The sequence below is a fragment of the Melanerpes formicivorus genome, unplaced genomic scaffold (assembly GCF_026170545.1).
Source record: "Melanerpes formicivorus ecotype bairdi unplaced genomic scaffold, bMelFor1.0.p_v2 SCAF_1, whole genome shotgun sequence".
NCBI classification, from domain to species: domain Eukaryota; kingdom Metazoa; phylum Chordata; class Aves; order Piciformes; family Picidae; genus Melanerpes; species Melanerpes formicivorus.
In genome coordinates this window covers 58,129,221-58,144,341 of record NW_027142353.1, presented here as the reverse complement: position 1 = coordinate 58,144,341, position 15,121 = coordinate 58,129,221, and the positions used below count along the sequence as shown (strand labels likewise).

General features: G+C 43.3%; 1 protein-coding gene across 1 annotated transcript in view; it reads left to right on the top strand.

The window, feature by feature from the left end:
* The window catches only part of DDX10 (DEAD-box helicase 10), a 211,764-nt gene that overhangs the window by 47,428 nt on the left and 149,215 nt on the right, over window positions 1-15,121 (top strand). Inside the window, exon 13 of the mRNA XM_068144608.1 lies at window positions 11,924-12,377. Coding sequence (XP_068000709.1) covers window positions 11,924-12,377 — 454 coding nt within the window. The remainder of the gene's footprint in view (window positions 1-11,923; window positions 12,378-15,121) is intronic.

The following is a 15,121-nucleotide window of genomic DNA, read 5'->3' as shown; positions in this document are numbered from 1 at the left end:
TACAACTACCTGAAGGGGGGCTGTAGACAGGCGGAGGTTGGTCTCTTCTCCCAGGCAGCCAGCACCAGAACAAGAGGACACAGTCTCAGGCTGCGCCAGGGGAGGTTTAGGCTGGATGTTAGGAAGAAATTCTTCATAGAGAGAGTGATTGCCCATTGGAATGGGCTTCCCAGAGAGGTGGTGGAGTCACCATCACTGGAGGTGTTCAGGAGGAGACTTGATAAGGTACTTGATTGCATGGTTTAGTTGATTGGGTGGTGTTGGATGATAGGTTGGACACGATGATCTTGAAGGTCTCTTCCAACCTGGTCTGGTCTGGTCTGGTCTATTCTTGCTTTGCTTTGCTTTGCTTTGCTTTGCTTTGCTTTGCTTTTGCTTTTGCTTTGCTTTGCTTTGCTTTGCTTTGCTTTGCTTTGCTTTGCTTTGCTTTGCTTTGCTTTGCTTTGCTTTGCTTTGCTTTGCTTTGCTTTGCTTTGCTTTGCTTTGCTTTGCTTCGCTTCGCTTCGCTTCGCTTCGCTTCGCTTCGCTTCGCTTCGCTTCGCTTCGCTTCGCTTCGCTTTGCTTCGCTTTGCTTCGCTTTGCTTTTCTTTTCTTCGCTTTTCTATTCTATTCTATTCTAGTCTAGTCTAGTCTAGTCTATTCTATTCTGCAGTCCCATTATGAGTGTGATTTGGACAACGCTTCTTGAACATACTTTACTTTTCAGAAAATTCATTGCACTTGGTGAAGATGAAACACCTGCGCTGGGCTGGGTAGCATCTACTTTGCTATGTCTCTCTTTTGTCCCTACATGAACCATTCTACATTTTGTATGGGAGGGGAATTAATTTTGACAGATTGTCTTTACACATGACAGCCATCTGAGGTTGTTTTAAGAGATGAAGTTTTCAAATAATCTCTTGGGACATAGGGTAGTCAAAAAGGGACAGGAAGATGCTCAGATGCATGGTAAATTAATTTTATGTCTCTGGAATTTCATACTCAGAAGACTTAAGTATTCAAACTTGTCAGCATGTGGCATAATGAACTAAAATGTGACAAATTGCCAGACAATAGAACACCTGGTCTTCCTGTGCTGTGCTGCAATTAACATGATGTTCTTTAAGGTACATAAGTGTATTATCAAAGATGCTTTCTTCTAACCTTACTGACTGAGAAATTTTTACAAGGGAGAACTAGGAGAAACTTGAAAAATTTCACTACCCCTTTACCTGTGTGAGTTGTCATCATCTTCAAAACTTTGTTGTTTGTTCTTCTGTGTTGAATATAAGAGGTAGTGGCAGAAGATTAGGCCTAAGACAGATGATAGAGTCATAGAATTGTTAGAGTTGGAAGGGACCTCAAGGGTCATCCAATTCAAACCTCCCTGCCATGGGCAGGGACACCTCACAATAGATCAGGTTGCCCAGAGACACATCCAGCGTGGCCTTACAAACCTCCAGGGATGAGGCTTCTGCCACCTCCCTGGGCAACCTGTTCCAGTGTCTCACCATCCTCGTGGGGAAGAACTTCTTCCTAACTTCCAATCTGAATCTACCTATTTCTATTTTTGTTCCGTTCCCCCTAGTCCTACCATTACCTGACACCCTAAAAAGTCTCTCACCAGCTGTCTTGTAGGCCCCCTTAAGGTACTGGAAGGCCACAATAAGGTCTCCTTGGAGCCTTCTCTTCTCCAGCCTGTATAGTCCCAACTCCCTCAGTCTGTCCTCATAGCAGAGGTGCTCCAGCCCTCTAATCCTCGCGGCCCTTCTGTGGACACCTTCCAGCACCTCCAGATCCTTCCTGTACTAGGGGCTCCAGAACTGGATGCAGTACTCCAGGTGTGGTCTCACCAGAGTGGAGCAGAGGGGAAGAATTGCCTCCCTCGACCTGCTGGCTGTGCTTCGCTTGATGCAGCCCAGGATGTGGCTGGCTTTCTGGGCTGCAAGTGCACACTGGTGGCTCATATTGAGCTTCTCATCCACCAGCACCCCTAGGTCCTTTTCTTCAGGGCTGCTCTCAAGCCAGTCCCTGCCCAGCCTGTATCGGTGCTTGGGATTGCCGCCACCCAGATGCAGGACCTTGCACTTGGTCTTGTTGAACCTCATGAGGTTGGCTTGTGCCCACCTCTCCAGCCTGTCAAGGTCCCTCTGGATGGCCTCCCTTCCCTCCAGCGTGTCTGCTGCACCACACAGCTTGGTGTCATCAGCAAACTTGCTGAGGGTGCACTCAATGCCACTGTCCATGTCACCCACAAAGATGTTGAACAAGTCTGGTCCCAGTACTGATCCCTGAGGGACTCCACTTGCCACTGGCTTCCACTTGGATGACCACACAAATGTTACCAGTGTGCTAAGAAGGCAGTTGGCACATGATAGTAATCCTGAATTTTTGCAATTCCAGTCCCTCTTTATGGATTCCATGGCATGCCATTGAGGATCTGATACTGATGTGGACAGAGAAATCTTGTCTTCTCTGGCCTCTGTTCCAGGATTTGGGCCTTCATCAAAGTTAATTCTAATCCCAGCTTTGCAAGGTTATTATCAAGTCATGGAAGAAACCAGACAGTTGTTTGGAGAAAGTTGGAGAGGTTTAGTGACAACTGTGAAATAGGTGGAAGCATAATCAGAAATAAGCTAATATATCTGGGAGATAATTTGGGGATTCTGCTCCAAATGAACAGTTTCTTGACACTCTGCTTCCCCACTTTTCAGATCCCTAGTGTACCTAAGAACACCCCACAGTCTGCTGGCTTTCAATTCATTGCACTTCCACTGATACAGTGGATCAGTCAACTTAATTTATCTGAAAGCCCTGAAAGTCTTGTGTGCTTGAATCCTGCATCCTGAAGCAACCTTGCTTTATGTTCTGCATACAAATTCATGGCAAAAGCTGGAATAAGAAACCTTTCTTCCCTTTACCTTCAGTGTGTATTCTCTGAAAATGTGTATTCTCAGTCTTTCTGTGAAGATTCAGTGCTGGCTTGATAGATAGTACTCCACTAAAATCTTACAAAGCAAATAGGCTACTTAATGCCTTTATCAGGTTTTCATTTCAGTCTGTCAGGGTGTTGCCCACTTTATCTGGTGCTCTCTTGCCTGGTATGTCTGTGCACTGACATTCTCTTAAACTCTGAGTCTGCAGAAAGGCAGCAGTCTTTTGGATTTCTATATAGTGTATAAAAAAATTGTATATCTAGAAAATAGTAAATGTATTGAAAAAGTGTGTGTGTGCATATCTACACAGACACACATTCTAGAGACTGATCACTTCTAAGATGTGGTAATTTAGTATTCTCTCCAGTATCTTCTCATTACAAATTGCTGTCAAGAATAATTTGCTGGAGCAAGACCTGCCCAGGCCTTGTTAACAGAGGCAGCCTTTAAGATTGAAGGAGAACCTTGAGGCTTGCATAAAAGAGGAATTTTTCTTTTCATTGCAAAGGACTGGAGAAGAGGAGGCTCAGGGGTGACCTCATTGCCCTCTACAACTACCTGAAGGGTGGTTGTAGCCAGGAAGGGGTTGGTCCCTTCTCCCAGGCAACCAGCACCAGAACAAGGGGACACAGTCTCAAGCTGTGCCAGAGGAAGTTTAGTCTCGAGGTGAGGAGAAAGTTCTTCACCGAGTGAGTCGTTCCTCTTTGGAATGGGCTGCTCAGGGAGGTGGTGGAGTCACGTTCCCTGGAGGTGTTCAAGAGGAGATTGGATGTGGCACTTGGTGCCATGGTCTAGTCATGGTCTGTGGTGACAGGTTCGACTCAATGATCCTCGGGGTCTCTTCCAACCTTAGCTATACTGTGATACTGTGACAACTTTGAAAACATAAGAAAATGTAAACAACAGAGTGGAAAGGAGTAATTGGTTAATCTGGCTTCCTGGATAGGGGACAGGGATTCAAAATGTTTCACTTTCTGGGCACTTAATTTTGTTAAATATGAGCATATATACATCAGTGTCCACAGGCAGATCATAAGAGTTGAATGTGCTGGCTAGACAGTTGAGTCACGACTTTCAAGATATTGCCAAGGAAGGTAAATTCCTCTGTGAATTTCCTCATATCTCCTAGGAGGAAAGCAGCATATTTTTCTCTGTTTATCCTTGTATTGGTATCTGCAGAATAAATAAAGCAGCTTGAAGCCAAGTTATTTGGGAAATGTTTCATACATGCAACACCAGCTAATTTTGCAAGTGTTGTTTACAGATCAGTGTTGCAAAACAGTAGGTAGCTGCAGATGCTGTCAAGTCTGAAATGGATAATACCAGGATACCTGATCCATCTGTCCACATCTGTCCTCTTACAGGGAAAGCACCCACTGCACTCTCATTCCAGTTCCCCTCACTGTGAATATAGGCTTGGGCAGAAGGTTTCATTCACTGTCTCGCTCTATCTGCCATGAGCAAATGTAGGCCTGCCCATTGTGGCCCCTAGGCAGTGCTCATCAGAGGCTTTGCACATCTCATCCCTTTGTTGGTTCTTGGCTCTCCTTTTCATTGCCCTTATACTCAATTTCCTACACTCCAGCTTCCTTCCAACTAAAAAGCTTGCTCCTATTTGCTTTTTCTCAGTTGCTTCTAGTCTTCATACACCTGTAACCAGACTTAGTATCTTTCATGCTGTTATGTAGCTAATCTCAGCCTTATGCAGTATTACTCACACATGGACCTCAGTGTTGCTTCCAACACTCTGTTGAGTTTGGGCATTTTGCACACAACTTCCCTTCAATTGCTTGCAGATCCAGCTGTCCCTTTGTGAGCTTTTTGTAACTACTTCTTTAAGCTTCTGAGCTTTCTGATCCCGCAATACGGATCTCTGAAAAAGCTGCAGTCTCCTCTTTCAAAGTCCAGGGTCATTAGTCTCTTAGTCATCATCCTTGTTTTAGGATCTTGAACTACCTTTTCTCATTTTGCAACCAAGCATGCTGCTGACCTTCACTCACCTTAGAAGTAAATGTATTTTCATATGCATGAGTAGCAATTCCAGCAGAGTGCCTCTCAGAGATGGCTAATCCAACTAACCTGGGGAAATGGTCTTTAATGCACTCTAGAAATCTTCTGTGATTTGTGCTCTGCTGTGTTGCCCTTTAAGAGAGTGTCATGATGGCTCATGTACCAAGAGTGCCAGGGTCAGTAAATGCAATGTGGACATTCCTTTTATTTTTGTAAAGAAGGCTATGGGATCTAGACAGCTTAGACAGATGATAAGGCCAACTGCCAGGTTCTGCACTTGGGTCATAACAACCCCATGGTGAACTACAGACTTGGGGATGCATGGTTGGAAAGCTGCAACCTGGAGAGGGAGTTGGGGATATTGGTTGATAGTTGACTAAGTATGTCAGTGGTGTGCCCAGGTGGCCAAGAAGACAGATGACATCCTGGCTTGTATTAGAAACACTGTGGCCAGCAGGAACAGGGGGGTGATCATCCCCCTGTACTCAGCACCGGTGAAGTCACACCTGGAATATTGTGTTCAGTTCACTGTAAGAAGGGCATTGATGTGCTGGAGCACATCCAGAGAAGGACAATACAGCTCATTGAGGACTTAGAGCACAGGTCCTACGAGGAGCCTCTGAGGGAGCTGGGTTGTTCAGTCTGAAGAAGAGGAGTCTGAGATGAGATGTCATCTCTCTAAAACTACCTTCAAAGGAGGTTGGAGCGAGGAGGGGACCAGCCTCTTCTCCTTGATGGCAAATGCCAGGATCAGAGGAAATGGTTACAAGCTGTGGGTTTAGCCTGGATATGGGGAAATATTTCTTCACTGAAAGGGTTATCAAACATTGGAATGGTCTGCCCAGGGCAGTGATAGAGGCACTATCCCTGGACGTGTTGAAGCAGCATGTGGACCTGGTGCCTGGGGATATGGTTTAGTGCTGACCCTTCAGTACTGGGCTGACGGTTGGACTGGGTGATCTTGAAGGTCTCTTACAACCAAATATATTCTGTGATTTTGTCACTCTTCTAAGTGATTGGATTCCAGCCATGACATCCACTTTGTTGGCCTTCTCTTTGATCCTGACCCATAAACTCATGGTCAGCTTGATTCTCATTATTAGTGGAGTGCCATGCATTTGAGCTCCTTAATGCGGAGGGCTAAAGCTAGCTAGTGAAATAAGTGACACAGCAAAAGTAATTTCTCTGTTTATTTTGGTCATTATTCAGACCATCTGGAAGGTCTGTTAAATCAGATTTGTGTCATTGCTGTTGATTTGACTTCTGTTTTCAAATGGTTGTTCACACTGTCTTCTGAAAACGTTTTGAATGTTAACTGTAGATGCAGCATATATTGCAAAGCAAGCAATGCACATTTCTCCCATTGAAATAGCTTCTGGGAATATTTAACCTTTTTTCAGGCTATTTTTATCTGTCTGAACCTGTTCTGCAGTGAAAGAAATCCCTGTGCTGTGTTTTTCTGTGTTCATATCATTTTGAAGAAGTTAACTCATGGAATATGCCTTACATTTAGTGAATGTAGTAATGATATTAGCATGAAGCACTGACTTGTGGAAAACTGTTGTGCAGCAGTTCTGCAGAAGCAACCTCATTGTTTACAGCTGGCTTATATTTCAAAAAGGGCTGGAAGTCTTCTAGGTGCAGATTAGCAGCTCCTGTGAAACTTAAAAGCTAGAAGATTTCACTGGTCTTAAATTTCCTGTTTAATTTGTTTTGTGCAAAGGCAGATCTTGCTGTGAGTGTCTAATGTTCCATCTTTTGAAAGAGTTAAGATAGATGCCTAGTTTTTCATTCAATCCAAGTACAGGCATGATGAAGGCTGGGAACAGACTAAGGGCTTGTAGGCATAGGATAAGGGGCAGTGGTTTTAAACTGGAGCAGGGTAGATACAGATTGAACATAAGGAGGAAGTTCTTTACAGTAAGAGTGGTGAAATACTGAAGTAGGTTGCCCAGAGGTGTGGTTGAGGCCCTATTCCATGAGACACTGAAAATCAGACTTGATGTGGCTCTGTGCAGCCTGATCTAGTTGGAGGTATCATAGTGTCATAGTATCAGTCAGGGTTGGAAGGGACCACAAGGATCATCTAGTTCCAACCCCCCTGCCATGGGCAGGGGTGTCCCTGCTGACAGCAGAGGAGTTCTACAAGATGACCTTTGAGGGTCCCTTCCAACCCAATGCAATCTATGAATCTGTAAAATGATGGTGTTAATGTAAACCTACCTAAGATCTATGTGCAAGCATTAATTAACAAACCTCAGAAGTATTTTAAGTCTGATACATTGTTTATTTGAATTAATTGTAAGAAATTTTTACTAATGTTTGATTTTCATTATTCAATAGCAAACAAAAGTGGTGTTCCTAAAGCCATCTAATGGCCAACGTGGTGCCCATCCATAAGAAGGGCCGGTTGGATGAGCCAGGGAATTATAGGCCTGTCAGCCTGACCTCAGTGCCAGGCAAGATCATGGAACAGGTCATCCTGAGTGCAATAACACAGCACTTACAGGATGGCCAAGGGATCAGGCCTAGCCAGCATGGATTTAGGAAGGGCAGGTCCTGCCTGACCAACCCCATCAAGGAGACTTGATGGGGTACTTGGTGCCATGGGTTAGCTGTTTGGGTGTGTTGGATTGGTTGATGGGTTGGACACGATGATCTTGAAGGTCTCTACCAACCTGGTTTGGTTTATTCTAATAAAGGTTTATTCTAATAAAGGTCTTCAGAGTTTTACACTTCTAACTTACCTCTTGAGAATTTTTGTCAGCTTGCTTTGCATTGAAAGAGTTACCTGACCATTGTTGGTGTTTGCTTTAGTTACTTCTTTGCATTCCCTGATCAATGTTAGAGAATGATGATATCTGGCCACCTGGTTGTCTGCTGATGAATAGAACTGTCAGCTGTACTTCTGTTTATATTAGCAAAATAATCTCTTCTCAGTATTGCTTTTAGAAGCTGATTTAAGATGTGTTTCTGGAAGAGCTTGCTCCCAAGAAATTGTTGCACTTCACACCAAAATATGAAATTTGGTTGTTCAGCTTGATTTGTGCTATCATTTAAAGGCTACCTTAGTTGGGGGACTGCACTTCCATGTTAGAATAAACAGGTCATTAGAATAAACCAAACCAGATTGGAAGAGACCTTCAAGATCATCGTGTCCAACCCATCAACCAATCCAACCCACCCAAACAGCTAACCCATGGCACCAAGCACCCCATCAAGTCTCCTCCTGAACACCTTCAATGACGGCAACTTCACCACCTCCCCGGGCAGCCCATTCCAATGGGCAATCACTCTTTCTGTATAGAACTTCTTCCTAACATCCAAGCTGAACCTCCCCTGGCGCAGCCTGAGACTGTGTCCTCTTGTTCTGGTACTGGGTGCCTGGGAGAAGAGACCTTCATCCACCTGTCTACAACCTCCCTTAAGGTAGTTGTAGAGAGTAATAAGGTCACCCCTGAGTCTCCTCTTCTGCAGGCTAAGCAACCCCAGCTCCCTCAGTCTTTCCTCATAGGGCTTGTGTTCCAAACCCCTCACCAACTTTGTTGCTCTTCTCTGGACTCGTTCCAGCAAGTCAACATCCTTCCTATTTTTAGTGGTTTTTTTTTTTGGTCTATCTTCATAAGAAAACCTTGCACATTTCTTATTCTAGAATAGGGTGTGAAATGCTAACTCTAAAATCAAAGAAGAGCTGTAGCTTGAGTTGGAGTAGGATTGTGGTCTGAGCAGCATCTAATGAATTAAAGAAAACTAATATTGCCCTTTCCAGTGGCTAGAAAGAAAAGCTGTTTTCATGTATTCAGGTTTTTTTAACTATGACTAGACTCTAGATGTAGCAAATGATTCAGACACACATTCTAAGGGAAGATAAATATTACATACGAGGAAGCTTTTAGCCATAGTAGAATGCATTTGTCTCAAATTGTTCTCCATTTGGAATATGGTATGGAAAAGAATTGTTCTCCATTTGGAATGTAGTATGGAAAAGAGGCTCTGAGGACTCAAACCACTGACATTGATTTGAGAATGTCATTGAAAGACATTGGGCATTGTTTGTACACAACTTCATTTAAGCTTATCTGCTATTACTTTCTTACCAAATTTGACAATAACACCTTCCCTCTCCCCTAGATCTGAGGCCTGTGTTCTTTTGGTTGAGATGTCGTTTGAATTCTGATAGCACTGATCTTTGTTTGGTAGGGCTGCTAAGCACTGTAGAAAAATGGACCTACAATAGCTGATAATAAATTTTATGCAGTGAGACATCAGTTTGGAACAATCTGGCAGGTAGTGGAATGACAAACCCTGTGTTGAAGTCTCTTCCACATCATAGGCTACTCTTTTTGACTGTTTTTAAACTTCTGTTGTGGAGAGAATAGTTTCTTCAGCTTGTCAGACTTCAGTCTGTAGCCATGATCGTGATCTTTGATACTAGCACTCGAGACACAGAGTTTGCAACCGTGCATAGTGTGTGTTTGTCTGCGTGACAACCTACTTGCAGTAATTTGTCAACAGCTGACAGAAATACTTTATGTAGAATAATGTGGTGGAATCTGGAAAAGCAAAAAAAAGTGTTTCTTCTGCAAAGGATTTGTTTTGCTACTTTGATCCCCCTGTCAAACAGTTTGCACATTCATTGACGTTGCAGCAGTCTCTTTATTCGTGTTTTACTGTGCCTGGTGTTAAGGCCCAGTTCCAGGTTTGAATCTCCTCCAGCTGCTGCAGTAAAGCATTACATCTGCTTGCTTTGATTATTTTTGTTTCAGTCAATAGGCCAAACTTCAACACATGGTTTCGTTGCAGAGGTAATTACTGTTAGTTGTCAGATGGAGAAACAAGTTTCAGATTGCTGGTTGCTCCAATTTCAGTTCCCAAGTGTGTTGTGTTCCCCTCACAGCAGTGCACTGTCAGTAAATGTGCAAAATGCACTGGATAAGGGCTTCCTTTTATAATTTTTTTTTCATAAACTTCTATGTGCTTTATTATTGCTGTAATCATTTGTAGAATAGCATCACTGGGTTATCAGAAATGCTTAAACAAAATTAACTTTGCATTAAAATGAAGACTTCATATATTGCAAAACTTCCTCCTCACCCTAGCGGTGTGGGCTGCTTTTTGGGTCCCTGTCCACTTTTCTGCATTTCAACCTCCAGCCAGTGCCAAAAGTGCCTTGTTTAACCACAGATGTGGTTGTGTTTGGGCTTTTACTTGTCATTTAAGCCAGGTGCCTTTCCTGCTGAGTAGTCTATGTCATTGACTGCCTTTAACACTTCAAGGGTCTCCGGGGCCTAGACTTTACTGTTGCTGCTGTGCAGTATTTTTTGGATGCTTCATGGACTGTTGGTAATTGCATTTCTGCTAGGGAATATAGATTTGATTTTTTTTCTTTCTCCTTTGACATAACCAAGGCTTCTTTATTCAGAGCTGACTGGTGGAGAGAAGGCATAAAGCTGTCTACTTAAAATGAGCAGCATTGAGAAGAGAGGTGGTATAGAACTGCAGAATCTGATTTGAAAGAGTCTGGTCTTTTATATGTCTGTGCATGTGTATATACATAGCCATTTTATTTGTTTAAATACTCCCTTGCTAAGTGTCTGGTAAACTTGGAATGGGCTGCCCAGGGAGGTGGTGGAGCCACCATCACTGGAGGTGTTTAGGAAGAGACTGGATGGGGCACTTCGTGCCATGCTTTAGTTGATTAGATGGTGTTGGGTGATGAGTTAGACTCGATGATCTTCCGGGGTCTTTTCCAACCTCGTTAACCTCCTCCTCTTCTCTTCTCTTCTCTTCTCTTCTCTTCTCTTCTCTTCTCTTCTCTTCTCTTCTCTTCTCTTCTCTTCTCTTCTCTTCTCTTCTCTTCTCTTCTCTTCTCTTCTCTTCTCTTCTCTTCTCTTCTCTTCTCTTCTCTTCTCTTCTCTTCTCTTCTCTTCTCTTCTCTTCTCTTCTCTTCTCTTCTCTTCTCTTCTCTTCTCTTCTCTTCTCTTCTCTTCTCTTTTCTCTCTTCTTCTATTGCAAGCACTATCAGTTCTGTATTGTGATTTTAAATGTAGTTATGTTCTCTGCATTCCTTGCACAGTAGCAGTGTCTCCCCACATCTTTTATTTGCCTAATGAGAAGAGCCATTGTGAAGGAGACTTAAATACTGTGGTTTTTTTGTTTTTTAATTTGGATTTGGTGGACTCAGGTATAGTAATAGTGGGCAATTACAAAGTTTAATGAAGGCAAATAATCTGTGTTCCTATGCAATGCTCTCTGTTATTCTTGCTATACAGTATTTTTGCTTTGTGGCTGATGATTTTCACTTCCTGTGGAGAGTAGTAGTAGAACTTTGAATTGTTTTGAATTGTTGTGAATAACTGGGTAAAATAGTGGTATTGTAGGCACTGTTAGTTAAATATTCTGTGAGGGAAAAGCCTTGCTGTAAAGGGATGCAGACAGGTGATATTTCCTTCAGAGGAGAAATATTTCTCCCTTAGCTTTTTCTGTAATTAGTCCTTTATCATACTGTGTTTGTTCATCTAATCTCTCCATCACTGCAAGATGGTGAGGATCATATTCTGAGTGCACGTCTAGCAGTGAAGGAGGCTGACAGAGATCGGTGCTGTTCCAGTCCTTGACATTTCTTCAATACCTAATTTATATTGGTGTTTCTTCTACCATATTTTACTGTGAATCATAGATAATTTGCTCTCTCTTGTCTACTGTTTTTGAGGTTCTTTGTTTGCTTTTTTCTTTCTGGGAGGATTTGTAGTTACAAATCTTTCTTGAGAATTCTCAGTCATTTCATCTTCCTTCCTCTTTCAGTGCTGCATCTTTCAAGGTAGACTGCCCTGTTGTCAGCCAAATACTGTTTTGCAAATGAGTTGGTCCAAATGTATCACTATGAATTACAACCATTAAAATTGAATCACTTGAGTCATCAGTGAAGGCTGCTAATTTGGTAACATTTTATGGATCTACCTTTCATATTAACTGATTTGTTTTATTCCATGCTTTAGATCACTTGGCCTGGCAATGGCACCTCGTGTGAGATTTCTTCAAAAAGCGCAAAAACGGCTGCCTGTGAGTGAGGCAGCTGATGGGACAGATCACCTGAAGGAGGCAGAGCAAAATGCAGATACCCTCTCATTAAACGAGGGAGGAGGGGAGAAGCACGGGACTAATTTGAATGGAAAAGTGCCTGTTAAGAAAACAAAGGAAAAGGAGAGAAGGAAAGAAACTGAGGAGTGTTCTGCTTCCAGTGAAGCTGAGGAGAGTGGTGAATCTGAGGACGAATCAAAAGAGTTCTCTGAGGAGGAGGACAAAGAAGTTCCTACACCAAGTGGGGTACCAAACCCAGACACCATGCAGTTCTTTGAAGATGATGATGACGACGATGATGATGCTAAGGATCTTGATTTGCTGACAGTGAAACGACGGAATGTTTTTGGTGTGGAAGATAACCCAGCACTGGTAAGTGCACTTCTTACAGTGAGGCTCATGAATCTTAATGATTGTGTATTGGATATACTCCAAGTGAGGAGGAGGAGAAAGCAGAAAATTCTGCCCTTAGAAGAATACTTGCTTGAAGTCAGCTGTGTTGTCCATGGGTCAGAATTGCTCCCAAAGGAGAAGTGGCGTGATTTTACGCTTCTATCACTTTATGTGATTAGCAGAAAGTTTTATTTGCATAGCGAATATCCTTGTCGTTACTTTAATTTATGAATAACCTGATTTGAATACCTGGGAAATGGGGAGAGTTTTAATTCTTATGATTTACTGATTCTTGTACCTCTCGAAATAGCTGCCACTTCCAGTCATCATTTCGATGCTATACCGCAGTGCCATAGCGCTGGGAAGCAAATTGAAATACATGATGAGCCATTTCCCGTAACAAATGGTCTTTGCAATAATGTAACCTTCAAACCATTATTTTTACTTTCAACAGGACCTCTGCTATTAGGAATTAAGCCAGTATCAGAGAAAGTGAGAGAGGGTGCACACACTTACGGTGAAGCGTGGTTATAAAGGCTTATTAAAAGTATTCATGTAGATCTTCCATTTCCTTGTCAAGGAGCTTTATAGTTCAGGATTTCTCTGGGCTTGGTGTTCTGAGAAGTGTTATTTTAAACACAGTGTTGCAGTAAGCATAGTTTGGGGTGTTTTGGAAATTATAAAGCATATTGTGGATTTTTTTGTTGTGGTGGGTTTTAGGAATTACTCCCCCAACGTGAGTTTGGAGAATTCTCAGTATGACAGTATCACTAAGGTTGGAAGAGAACTCGAGGATCATCGAGTCCAAACTATCAACACAGACCTCATGACTAGACCATGGCACCAAGTGCCACGTCCAATCCCCTCTTGAACACCTCCAGGGATGGGGACTCCACCACCTCCCTGGGCAGCCATTTCCAATGATGAACGACTTGCTCAGTGAAGAATGTCCTCCTCACCTCGAGTCTAAACCTCCCCTGGCGCAGCTTGAGACTTTGTCCCCTTGTTCTGGTGCTGGCTGCCTGGGAGAAGAGACCAACCCCCTCCCAGCTACAACCACCTTTCAGGTAGTTGTAGAGGGCAATGAGGTCACCCCTGAGCATCCTCTTCTCCAGGCTAAACAATCCCAGCTCCCTCAGCCTCTCCTCATAGGGCTTGTGCTCAAGGCCTCTCCCCAGCCTTGTTGCCCTTCTCTGGACACGTTCAAGTGTCTCAATGTCCTTCTTAAACTGAGGGGCCCAGAACTGGACACAGTACTCAAGGTGTGGCCTAACCAATGCAGAGTACAGGGGCACAATGACTTCCCTGGTCCTGCTGGCCACACTATCCTTGATGCATGCCAGAATGCCATTGGCCCTCTTGGCCACCTGGGCACACTGCTGGCTCATGTTCAGGTGGCTGTCAACCAGCACCCCCAGGTGCCTCTCTGTTTGGGAGCTCTCCAGCCACTCTGACCCCAGCCTGTAGCTCTGCATGGGGTTGCCGTGGCCAAAGTGCAGCACTCGGCACTTGGACTTGTTGAATGCCATCCCATTGGACTCTGCCCATCTGTCCAGTCGGTCGAGGTCCCTCTGCAGGGCCTTTCTACCCTCTAACTGACTAACATCTGCTCCTAACTTGGTGTCATCTGCAGACTTGCTGATGACTGACCCGACCCCCTCATCCAGATCATCAATAAAAATAAATCACCAGACTAGCTCAGAAGGTTTTGGATGCAGACGAAGCAACATTTACAAGCAAACTAAAATCTGGGAATGGGAAATGCAATGAGTATGTACAATATATCTGTATTTACATGTATTTGAAAGTTAGAAGCAACACAGAGACCCCTCTGGACAAAGCCAGGGGGCTGCTCACAACCTCCCCTCTGCCATTCCTCTTCACCCCCCGTGCCTCCCCGCCCCCCCCCCAAACAGACAACAGTTCGGCTGGTATTCAAGGTCAGGAAAGAGATAAGAGAACAATGCATAAACAGAGAGAAGAAGCAAAAAAAGAGACAGAATAGTTTATGCAACTGCTTTTTATCCACATTAGCAAGTGAATAGAATGATATATACCTATTTGTGTTACTGTTCTGTATCCAATGATCATTTATTTACCCTTTTACTCAAAAAATGTCCAGAAAGTTCCTATTCTTGTTTTTGCAGTTAGGAACTAGGCAAAAGTTCCACCTCCAAGCCGCAACATTTGTATATCCTTAACCATCTTGAAACAATATCTCTTTCCTAAAGAGATCCCAGTGAAGTAGCCATCTGGTTTAGCAAGATGGTTTTCTGAACTGGTATAGATGCAAGGGGAGCCTCCTCTTCTGAGTGAAGTATTTATTTTTCCAATGGGCATCTTAAATCTTTCTTTTTCTGTGCAGTTATTTAATAGCACAGGGCATTTGTCATGAACTTACTCTAATCATCCTACTAGCTGCATTTATAAGCAGCATCTTTTCTCTAGTATTTAGCAAAGTGTATAATCTAGTTTCATCAGCCTTGTCAATGATGAGCAGTTGCACAGGAACCTAATCACTGTCTGCACTCTCTCCTCTGCTGTGAGGAGGTTGCCACAGATTGCCATCTTGTCCGAGAACAATGGGAGGAGGATGCTTCTGGGATTACCTTTCTGTTCCTGTTATTCTAACCCTGAGCTGGCCTGCCTCAGCAGAGCCACTGCCAGGCAGGAACATTTATTAATAAGTTTTATTTTCATGTAGAAAATAAATTGCTGGATTA